The 12,591-nt window shown below is 38.7% G+C and overlaps 1 protein-coding gene across 1 annotated transcript in view; it reads right to left on the reverse strand.

Moving 5' to 3' along the window:
• Positions 1-12,591, reverse strand: part of OTOG (otogelin) — a 93,289-nt gene that overhangs the window by 30,304 nt on the left and 50,394 nt on the right. Inside the window, exons 30-33 of the mRNA XM_071427853.1 lie at positions 12,204-12,360; positions 11,198-11,224; positions 8,355-8,522; positions 6,054-6,332 (exon numbers count right to left, since the gene is read on the reverse strand). Coding sequence (XP_071283954.1) covers positions 6,054-6,332; positions 8,355-8,522; positions 11,198-11,224; positions 12,204-12,360 — 631 coding nt within the window. The remainder of the gene's footprint in view (positions 1-6,053; positions 6,333-8,354; positions 8,523-11,197; positions 11,225-12,203; positions 12,361-12,591) is intronic.

The raw sequence follows: 12,591 nt of genomic DNA on the forward strand, positions 1-12,591 counted from the left end.
CATTCATTAGACTACCCTAGATTCGGTATGGAGACAAATCCACAACTTTTAACTCTGGCCACAGAGTTAAAAGGCCACACCATTAACCACAGAGTAAGTTTCAAACACAGTAAAAGTAAAAGTTTGCAGAAGAACTGACTGCAGCCTGATGAAGAATGAGTTTCTCAATTTAGCAGAAGTGGCCATGAATTAACACTCCCAAATGCTGGGATTAACATACCATCTCCGATTCTCCAAATGAACTTTTATGAAATGATAGCCACATTCTCCTCAAGATTTCCTACAGACTAAGCTCACAGAGTTTGGTGGTGTTGCATGCCTTGGTAGGACTTAGGGTGAATCACCACATAAATGCATAGCATTTGTTGAGAATGTTATAAATAAATATAAATAAATGCTGCCTTCAGTCAAGAATGAAGTCATGCTTGTTCACAAATTTTGTGTCTACTTCTACAAAAAGAACTGTGGGCAACAAAGAATTCGTAAACTTGGTAATTAAAAATTGCTTTCAAAGATCTGTAGAACCAAAGGAAATTTAATTTTCCAATCAAGGGATTTTAGAGAATTGAGTATGCAAGACTAAGCTGTACCACTGTTTTTAGTGTACAAACTACATTAAAGAGCACACCAAATCACCACAGAAAGAGTGGAGTATTTGTATGAATGGTTTTCATTTTTCTCAGAAAGTTCTCAGGATGTCTCTGTAAACCCATGAGGTATGATGATATCTGTGTTTTTTTTATGAATTGTGGGCAAATTCTTTATTAAGAAAACACCAGTTCAATAATTCATCATATTTAGAGTTTTCACTGCTGTCAACCAAACTTCTGGAACCCCTCAGCATCCCAAGGATCAAGCTACTATAAAGCAAAACAAAACAAAAAACAGCACACACACACACCTGCTCTGCACTGGTGCAGCCTCACCTCAAGCCCTGTGTGCAGTTTTGGTCACCACAATATAAAAAAAGGACATTCAGCTGTTAGAGAGTGCCCAAAGGAGCAATGAAGATGGTGAAGGGCCTTGAGAGAAAGCCACATGCGGAGTGGCTGAGGTCACTTGGCCTGTTCAACCACCTCCACCACATGCTTCCCGTTTTTTTAATACTTAAATTCCCCTTCCAGCAACCAGTAACACGAGCTTACTGCAGCCTGAGCACCAGCAGAGTTCCCTCACCACAGAACAATGATTTGCAGTTTACAGACAATGAATCAAGCTTCTCGTACCAGGCATGTGTTCCTCAAAAGGATTTGTCATGGCATCTGGAGATAGCCATGTGTCTCCCTGTCAAGCCTACCAGCATTTGTCTCCTGTTGACAGGGTGACACAGCAAATCCTTCCCCAAGTGGTGACTGATGTCCTGGGTGGCAGTGGCCCCAGCTGAGCCCACGGTTCCCTTACCCAACAGGAGCTGAGGACATCAACATGCCACAGGACAGCAGGAACCCCAGGTGGGAGCACAGGTATGAACACGGCCAAAGACAACACATTAAAAGATATTTCCCAACTCCATTGCTTTCACACCTTCTTGAACATCAGAAAAGCATTTTCTTCCCTGTAATTTATGATTTTCTTCTTCATGGCTTTCAAAACTAAAACTAGGATAACAACAGACGTTGCTACCATTTAATGAAGATTTTTGCTATTTTATCACCGACAGACCACAAGGTTCTGCTGAGGCACAACCTTGTGCCTTTCTTAGTACCCTGGCCACTTCTTTTTCTGAGTTGACAATTCTTACTGTTCACAATCACATGACCTTAATTTTCTATGCTTTTATGTCACAGGGACAAAATTTGCCATTGTTAGAATCTCTGTAATAAGAACAATTCCAAGTTATGCTCAAAAAATGGCTATTTACTTAAAAACAAACCCTAAAATTTGAAATGTTCCAGCGTTCATAAAAGGTTGTATTTAAAATAAATGTCTAAAAAATAACTTAAAAAATAAAGTATTTGGATTTTCATTCTTACCTGATGATTTTTTTCTTTTTTTTTGCTACTTTAACACAAAATTTTTAAAAAATCTAGTAGGCACAAAAATTGCTTTAGAATTAGTTCTATTTATAATGGAGGCAAAACTCTGCTTGGTAACTTAGATTGCCTATCTCCTCAGTTACAAGTTTAGAAACATGAAATCCTATCTACCCACTTAACACACACACAAATGAGTATCAAACCCTGCTCATGACTTCTAAGTTTCTGCAACGAGAAATGTAAGCAAATATCACTGGAAAAACTAAACTTTGTGCCCAGCCAAAACGTCACTGGAAGCAGAGTGCAATTACCTACCTCTCATCTACATACGGTTCAGTTTGCTATTACAACGTTAACACAACTCTTTAATCTCCTCCTATTTATTCAGCCAAACGTGGTAGGTCAAATGTTTGTGTTTGCAGCATAAAAAGGAAAGATGTTATTGTACAGAAAGCTCAGTCTGATTGCAGGAGCTACTGGGCAGATGTGTTCAGTGGCACACGTGGGATCTGCAGGTACAGCAGCAGTTGCTCAGCATTTTCCGGCCCCAGGGCCCACGTCATGAACTTTTGGGCCAACAAAGCACATGAGCTCAAATTAAACTCAACAGTAACTCATTATGAGTGAATCAGGACACTCCAGAAAATGAATTCTACTGCTGGAAGTAGATTAGAGTAAATTGATGTTAAAGTAGTTGGTAATATGTGTAAAACCGACCGAAGGTAAAAAGATGGTTTTGTAAAAAACTTATTCAAAGTTAATTTAATTTTCAGTTTTGCACCACGTTTCTGAATGTGACTGAGTTAATTAAAAAACCAAGATTAAAAGTGCTCTCTATCAAACTTAAACACTGAAAAATGCCTCTATGCAGTGGGCCTATACTTAGTGCATCTTGATATTTTAATTTTAGCTGAAAATTCTCTAAAACAGGCCTTGTATTTACAGCAAGTTAGCTATTAAAGCACATAACTAGCCTTATTAAATACTTTATTGCAGAATTTATATGGGGCAAGTCACATTTTCATAACAGACAAAAATAATTCATAGTGATCCTAAATGGGTGGCAATCATGTGAATGATAAAAGCTAACTAGTTTGAGCATATTATTTTTAAAAAGGGTAAGAAAACAGCAGCTATACCTATAAAAAGGTCATAAATTCCCTACATTAAATGATTTCCCAGCAATCTCAAATGGCAATTGATGGCTCTTACATGACACCTTGGTGCTTGTCCATCTGGTAAGAGTACGGGTATTCTTTCTTTTGACTGAATGCATACCAATTTACTTGCCAGCAAAATAATTCCTGAATAGAATGCAAAAACATATTTTCTTGCAAATAAGTACACACTACATATCAAAATTCTGTTTCCTATTCAATTTCCTCAAACATTTATGGGAACAGGACAGCAGAAAAAGTAAAGTATAATGAAAATAACCCAGTTTTAAAGCTGAAGTGACTTCTCATGGCAAACACTTCCCAGCCTTGGCGTGTCCCAATGTGACAATATTTATTGCGATGAAACTGGAAAAAGTGACTCGTCAGCTGACTTTAAACAGACATGTGTCTACTGCTGTGGTGATCAGGTCACTTCAAATTCTTCCTTTTGCAAGTGCGTCACAGGGCACGAAGAAGTCTCATGAGGAGCTTTCTGGCCAAGGGGATTTACTGGGCCTATTATTCTGCTCCTGATATTTATCCTCTGATTCCGCAGGAATAGCTGCTGCTCCCGGTTCAAGAGTTTCTGATCTAATATGCAAAGCATTTACAATAGTCAGCAGGAAACCCAATACGCTTTTGCCTGCGCACTCTGGAGCTGGTGTAACTTTTCCATTAACTTAAACAAATGCTGCTGTATTTTTAGACCATGTAATTACCCGACATCAGCAGGCTGGCCCTTGTGAGAGCACACTGGAGAAAGATTGGAGCCCTATGCTCCTCTGCTTATAAAACTCTGAAACCCAAGCCCTCGGATGTGGTGATTAATGAAATACCTCTTGATCATTTGATCTGATCCCACTTGCTGAGGTAAATTGTTTTAGTTTTCCATCGGCATAAATAGGATTTTTCGGTATAATGACTGGAGGGTAAAGACTTCACACTTGAAAAGACATACCATTCTGTGTTAATGGATGACCACTGAGAATTGGAACATGGTTTAAACTTCTTCATTCCTCCCTCAAAGATAAAAGACTAAGGAGATATTTTTGTTATGTCCCAAAAAAGTGCCTTGCTTGAAATGCTGTACGAACATCCTGGTAATAGCATTATCCCTCTAATTCTGCCGCTCAAAAACCTCAACAGCTCTGTGATTACAAGCATTTGTCAAGAGGCAACAGGCATTTGGCAACGACAAAATCTGTCATTTTTCTGAAGTTGGAGTGTGCCAGTCAACAGCTGCATTAGGCTGTCAGTGTAATGTACTGCAAAACATGGGCAGATTCACAATGACACCATTAACACTTTAATTCAGTGTTTTGATAACACGAAGGTCCACAAGGCATACAGTTGGCCTCTTCTGTCACAGAAATCAGAGGTTGCTTCAGGTTTGTCTGTGCCACAATTCAACATGGTCACCGTACAACATGGCCAGGCCATGCTTTATTTTATATGTAATTTTTATTTTATATGTAATTTTATATTTTATATGTATTTTATATGTAATATGTATGTAATTTTCTTTCTTTGCTTGTAAAATACACTTCAGTTGTTCAGAGAATGAACAACTGATTTTAAAACATGGTATTGCCAGGAACACATTAAAATACTTCTGCTAAATAAATAAACAAATAGTTAATGCATTGAAAACTACAGCACAATGAAATTTTTAGAACATAATCACTTGCAGTGATTTTGGAATTATATATACACGACACTTGGTTTCAGCAAGTAATTGTTGTCACTGAATTTCATAAATGAATATGTTTGATGTATCTAATGTGTTAAGGCGAGTAAAAGCTAAAGCAAAGAATAATTAAATGAATCTCTTTTGCATTATTTTATACACTGATATAACTTGCATGTTTTTTCTGACCACTTTTTTTGAAGCCACCTTCATTTCAGTGGATGGTTCCAGTTACTTAGGAATGTAAAAACTGTAATTCTTATTATTTCTTTTCCTTGCTGATATAAAAATACAAACAACAAACAAACACACCAAACAGAACTAAAAATAGCTTCAGTTATATGATTTTTTAGTGTGGTTTTATCATCAGCTCTTGTAGGGGCAACATCTGTGGCCAGCTCCTAAGAAATGATCCTCAGAGTGAATATCTTCATTTCTGATCCTAATGTCTCAGTGGAATGTAGCTGTTATGGGAATGGGAATCTCACAAGTAGGTAGAAATACCCTCACAGTAGTCTGATCTGTATTTAAAAGCTGTATCTTTTCAAGCAACATTAGGGAAATGAAGATCTGTATCACCAAGAAGGGGTGAATACCCCCAACTAGATGATGACTGAAGCACTAGTGGTTAACATCCCAACAGCCACATCATCTCTGAGTGGGTAGTGGATAAAAGCCAAGGTATTTTTCAGGAGAAAATGAGGTTTGAAAGTGGAGCCTAGAGGCCATGTCCTCAGCACTGGATGGCATTACTCCTGATGAGGCCACAGGGTTAGCAAAGAGAATTCACTGTACAGAAATCTCTCTCTTGGCAGGAGGCAAAGGAGAGAAAATGTTGTCTACACACTTAAAATTTTAGAGATCTGTTCTTTTTTATTCCCTTTGTGAATCTATTTTTTATGAGTATGAATGTTCTACTCCTAAAGAATTTCCTTACTACCTCCACAGCAAGTATTGCCCAGAAACTGCACACTAGGATATGTATTTCCAAACATGTTTGGCAAATGCGTATTAAGCTATTTAATGGCTTTTCACAAGAAAACAGAATCTCATCTTCACTAGAATGCTCAGGGAAAAATATTTTGAGGCTGGATGTCCCAGAGTTCGCACAGCTCCCAGTAATGTAGGGGAGAGGTAAGCAATCTCATCACCTCTGAAAATAACACCACCATTTAGCCTGGATTTGTACAGGGAGAAAACTGCTGTCCATAACATTGAAGTGCAATTACCTACCTACAAGTTTAAAAAGGGTTGACAGTCTGAACTCTTCTGAATGATGGTACTTCAAAAGCCCAACTGAAGAGGCTGAAATGTGGATGAAAAATCCTGGTTTTGCAAATGACTCAAAGGAACTGTATCCCGACAGCCACGTGTTCTTGTGAATGACAAACGTAGATCTGTTGTGAAAATCTTGCGATTTTTTCCATTTAGAAACAACAAGAGTATTATTGGAGACCAGCTGAAGAAAATAATTTGGTCTCTCAGCTGTTTCAAATGAAATCAAGCTAGAATCTGAAAAAATAAAACAGAAGAGAGCACACAGAACTTATTTATTTACTGATAAATGCATAATAAACTAAGTTCATTGTAATGTACCACTACTGCCTCTAGTAGCATGAGGAATGAAAATTGGCTTTGGCCTTATCAGTGAAAACAGCCTGAATCTTGTAAGAAAATGCACTATGTATGGATTTCAGAGTGCTAGATTGTGATGATTATTAAGTTTTCTAAATACTCTACAGATTCCAACAGGAATACAAAGAGATTGAGACATTGCCCACACCAGGATAAAGGAATATAGCCCTGCAGTCAAGCAGAACTTAATTTACAGTCTTTACTAAGCCATTTGTTTAATAAAAACTTTAACTCCATCTAACTAGATTTAAAAGTAACATTTGCCATCAGGAATTGACAGCTTAAAAGCTCAGCCTTTCATTAAAAATAAATTAGAAAACCGTATTTTGCATTCAGCTCTCTAGCTCTCCCTTTAAGAACAGTACAGCAAAGTCTTTTTTCTGGCAAATGTTCCCTCATGATACCTTACCCTGCAGTACTTCGGATTTCAAGCAGCCTCTGCACAGCCAATGGCAGGGCATCGGGTCTTGAGCCTGTTACAGGCATCTGTTGCTCACAGAATTACTTCATTCTATTTTGCTGTAAACTTTGCTAGTCTCCTGAAAACAACCATTAATCTACTGTAAAATCAACTAACCCTCCAGGACTGGCTAGCATTTCTTAAAAAAAAAGCTTAGAAAACAAATGACCTCTATTAAAAGGATATATTATCACATTCTAGCATAACACTTCTGGAAGACCACCTTGTTCTCTGAGCACAAAAGCTTCAGATAATCAGAAAAACCTAGCAGTACTAGTCAATGTCTTTTTATGAATTGTCTGTAGCAAGCAGCTCTTTGTTAAGTAACAAAGTCAGGGTGATTTTTAACACCTGCTGTACAGCCAATCAGTGCATTAATGTCCCTAACTCTCCATTGTCCAGGAATGCCTGAAACTGGTAAGACATGCATTTTGCTGAGGTACCAAAGAGGCATGAATGTCCTATAATGATACAGCATATTGATTGTGCAAATTCCTTGTGACCAAATGATGAAATTACATTTGCTCAAACTGGACCATAAGGCACAAACTCTATTTGCCGGGTTAAATTCCAAGAGAGATTTTTACAGGGGAACAGAACAGTAGGACTGACCTTCCCTTTCCAAACATAAATTGAACACAATGTACAAGTACCTCAAAACTATGACTAATAAAAGAAATCTATTCCCAGCTATTCCGTTACATGAGCTCCTGTGTAAGTTCTACAGACAGCAGTAATAGTAATCAAACACTTATAATTTTTTAAGTGACACAAAGCCACCTTCAGGTTACCCAAAGAGCTCATTAGGGGACTCATTAGGGTCAGTAAAGCCATTGATACCCTAGTGCTCTGTGGGCATTAAAGCTGTGCATGCAGACAACTTCAGCATTTAATTAATGTCACAAATGCTAGATACACTCTTGTAGGCTTTCTGCATGTATATGAAGGTGTGCAACACACCTTTCATCTGATGAAGAAGGAAGTTTCCTTCAGGGGAAACTGAAGTTGGGACCCAAAGGAGACAGATTGGCAGCACTCACCCTTACAGAGCTCAGTCAGTGCCAAAGGGCATCCCTGTGTGTGTGGGCAGACAATGAGTGATGGTGGCAGAGCAAGGGAGGTGGGGAGCACTTTCCTTACGACATTTCTCTCCCATTCTTTCCCACTTCCACCAGAGGAGAGGTAAAGGGAGCAGCACACAGATTACTGGGCAGCAATACCAGTTTGGTGCTTCTGAAGGCTGGGGTGTGGGGAGGCAGCTGCTTTTCAACTGCTTACAAAGCTACAATCTAAAATCCACCAACAAAAATCTTAGCAGACATTAAAGTGCACATTCAACTGATTGATAAAGCAAGAAATTTTTAACTCAGGTTTATTCTTAAACACAAGGGCAGAGTCTGCTCTGTCTTACTTAAGAAGCTAGGTTATTATGACTTTACCATGTGCTTTGGGTTTATAAAGTCCTGAAGTCAGCATGAAGCTCACTACATGCCCAGGAACAACATCATCTTCTTTCACAGGGAAAACAACACCATCCACCAAGTTTGCTGCTATTACAAATCTTCCATCCAAAAAGCTGACCAGTTTGTAAGGGCCTTTTCCCAGTGCTGTGGAGGAGAAAACCAATTATTTTTCATGTCAAGTGTCCCAAACACCTGAGCTCTAAGCTTTAGGGCAGAGCACATGAAGAAAAACACATCTCACCACTCTGCAAACAGATCTAGGTGCCATGCACTAAACTTGAAAGAAAACCAAAACAAACCTTTTTTAGAAAATACATGTTCTGAAAGCTATCAAGAATACCTACTTTCAATTTTCAAGACTCATCATCAGCTTCTCCTTTTTGTCCCTCTCATATGCTTTGGTTTCAAAGTTAGCTGGTCCCTTGGTTATTAGTCCCTTTCAAACTATTTATTTGTATGGTTGAACTGATTATACACTTCTTACTACTTTTTAAAACCTATTGTATTAATGTCCAAAGCATAAAGCATATTGCAGAGAATAAAATTTTGTTGTCAACAAGCATCAAAAAACTCCTTGAACAGTGAAGTCTTACTTGTGAAGTAAGACAGGAAGAAATCAGCATCATAAGCAAAGAATGGTCATGTTTTATCTATAAGTTAAAAAAGCCAAAAATACGCAAATTTATTTTTAAACCTTAAAATGCCACACCTTCTCATTTAGATCACACTTTATTAGAGAAATACAGTTTAGAGTTTATTTTTAAATGTTTGAAAATATTTTTGTTAGGTTCCCTGTTAAAAGTAGGCATTTTATGCCTCACCTGAGCAGTTCACCTCATTACTATTTTACCCACATGGTAAAATGGCAAGCCTACATCTGAGATAACTGCAGCTATCAGCTGGGAAATTAATAGCATTGACTCTTAAAATCTGCTCCAACAGGTTACAATTTTGGACTGCAATTTGCAGCTTGCCTTCATACTCTGGTTCTCCAAAATCTTAAAATTTATTAAGAGTTTTGAAATCTAAGGATGCTGCATTACAAGTAGAGCTTTAAATTCTAATGGCATGAAAAGGTAGCCAGTTAGGACACAGGTCCATGCCCACCTAAACATGTACAAAGATCTCTTTACCTTCAGTGCAGGGAGTTGAAAAACGCGTTTTAAATTACTACTTAAAACATGCACTGCTCTGGATACATATGTTTAAGTATCCCGTCTCAGGCCCACTCAAAAGTTGAGGGACCACAGTCACCAGCTGAGGATTTCCCTTGACCAAAGGCCTCTGCTTCTTGTAGGACTAGAATTTTCTCACTCTGGATTCATACAAAGTTACATGGAGAAAACTTCTTTCTGGTCTAAGACAACTTCCTAATCTTCCTGTCTCCAAAACAAAGTAGTTCTGGGTCATCCTACTCTAAGTTATGTAGACAAGAAAATATTCAGCATGGAGATGATTTTTTTTTGTCCACTGACAGCTCTGAAACATTCTACGTTGAATACTGATGAACTGGATTAGCAAAGAGTACAAAAACACAAAGAAAGAAGTATAAATAACCATGTTTATTTCAAGGCTGGTCACATGCACAAATCTCCACTCATTCCACTACTTTCCGTCAGTGAGAATTAAGTAACAAATAAAGGTAATAACACACCTTAAAAGTATGTGTGATCATCTAGCTTCACCTTCACCACAGATCTTAGAGGCACTGCATCTGCAGTCTATCTGCACTAACATTGTCTATTATCAGACTGTATTTCTTTTATAAAAAAATAACCAAAAAGAAAACTTAAAACCTTCAATCACCTCTTATAATCAACTATTCTTAATTTAAAATAATTGAAAGTCTTTAAATGGTGATTTAGATAAAATTCCCATGCATTAGTGATTTGACTCCACTCAAAATCTTTTCAGGAGCCAGTGTATGAGAAAAGGCACACTTCTTGGCCATATTTTTTGGGCCTAGCACTGCATAAGTCTGTCCTAATTTAACTTGGTCCCTTTTCTGAGACCTTTCCAGGAGTGAGCTGCTGCAATATTGATCAGAAGACCAAGATACTCTGTGTCATGTGGATAGGCAGGCTTCTACATGAGCTTGATAAAGAGTTACAGCATAAACAGCAGGAGCCCTGACCCTTCCTCACACCAGGCTGCTTTGTGTGTCACATCTGACTGCGCAGACACAAGCAGGGTGATTGGGAAATAGCCTGAATATGGGTTGCAGGGCTAACACAGCACTAGAGCACCCACTGCAGGTTCAAGGTATGGTCCAGCACCTTCCCCAAGGTTTGCACCCCTCTCTGACAGCCACCCCAATGCAGCAGCAATGCTGGTCACTCAGGAACTCCAGGCTGGGTCAGACAGACCTAAAAGGAGAGTTGTTCCCCTCTGGGGACAAAAAAGTTGCCATAGATTAACACTACCTCCCTCTGGAGGCTGCATAGGAGTCTGTGAGTGATTTAACAACCCACCGGGCTCTTTTCAGCTTTGAACTGCACTGCATCTTAAACAAGTAGTGCCACTGGCACTTTGCACTTGATGTTCCATTAATTACTTCATGATTTAATTGTTTAATCATCATCCATCACTGCAAAAAAAATTAGTTAGGCACACGTTCTCGGGAGAGGTCCAGGAATTATGAAATTAAAAGCCTTTGAAAAACCAAAATAAAGCAGCAAAACAGAATCTTGGCTAGTTGAACAACATAACATTCACAAATGTTTTCAGTAATACAATTGTTTTTATACAAAGATGCTAAAACTTAAACTAAAAAAAACCCCAGATTCTATTGATATTTTGTCACTTCCTTTAGAACTTACCTTTGTTGAAATATTCACAATCATAAGCTAAAAAAAAGAAAAAAATGCAGTTACAGGCATTCCATAGATAAACATAAAGTAAGTTTTCTACTCCCCTTTACGATTAAGATGTGAGCCAAATGCTTGGCCAAATTAGATCGTACACAAACACCTATTAAAAAGTTATTGCCAAATATTTAGATAAAATACTAATTTAAACTACACAGATGAAAAGAAAGCATTGCTTCCCCAAGCTTACATACCTACAGCTGTCTTTCTGTGACCTCTAGTGGCTATGACTGAGCTTCACATTAAATCACACCTTCTCCATCCAAAGTTAAGACTAACCCCCTCACTCTGAGGCCAGCTTGCTGCGTGACCCTGAGCCTGCTGCACACTCTCTCTGTACAACTGCAAAGCCAGAAAAACGCTTGTTTCCTTTCATTCTTTGCATCTCCCCTTCTTTTATCCCATCTTTGGGGAAATGGCAGCCTCCTGTTAGGCATTTCCACTAGGTGTTAGAGAAAAGGGACTCCGATTTTTTTTGTTAAGTTTTAAGAGTTGTTGGAGAGGAATCCTAAGCTAATGACTCTGCCCAGCTTAAAAGCTTACTTGTTTTTCTTCAGAAGACCTTTATATTTCACACTTGCTCTGTGGGCTCTAATAAGGCATGTATGTTTACCAGATCTTATTAAGAAGTGAAGTTCTCCTGAATATGGAAATCACTTGAACTGTGAACTTTGCACCTTTGGTTTGAGGGATGCATGCTGTACCCTAATATAGATTTCCCACGTTCTCTCCTTTGACATCAAAGGACAAAGGGATTAAAAGTAGAAAAGTATCACTCACAAACACAGAAAAAGCACATAACCCAGCTAGACCAGAATGAACCTGGAGTGAGAGGCACCAGTGAGGCTTAGATTCAATTCATGGCCCCAGGTCAGCTGTTGTGACTGATTTTTTGGGTCTGGCTGCCACGAATGCAGGGCAGGGGCAGCCCTTGGTAGTGCTGGTTAAACAAACTTACGGCACACCCTGGGAGACCTCCAGTCCACAGCAACTCCGTGCTGGCAGCACTGATGGGCATAGGCTGAGACACTTGTACAGAAACACTCACAGTCACCACCTTGGTTACAGCCACAAGTGTCTGTCAAGCAGTTGGAGTAAAACCAGGTGACGTCAATCTGGAAATGAAAATATTGCTCATCAAAAACACTCCTACAGGAACTGCCAAGCAACACCTCGGCACAAAGCTGTGGCTCTTCCAAAAGGCAATATATCCAACTTGGAAGTATTAAAGATTTCACTCTCAATGCTTCCTGGAACGTGAGAAAAAATGTTCACAGGGACACACCATAAAATCTTGTCCAGCACTTAGCAACACAATTAAATCACCGACCCATGAAGAACAGGCA

The sequence above is a fragment of the Agelaius tricolor genome, unplaced genomic scaffold, assembly GCF_023055355.1.
Source record: "Agelaius tricolor isolate 1412-34295 unplaced genomic scaffold, bAgeTri1.0.p SCAF_5, whole genome shotgun sequence".
NCBI lineage: Eukaryota > Metazoa > Chordata > Aves > Passeriformes > Icteridae > Agelaius > Agelaius tricolor.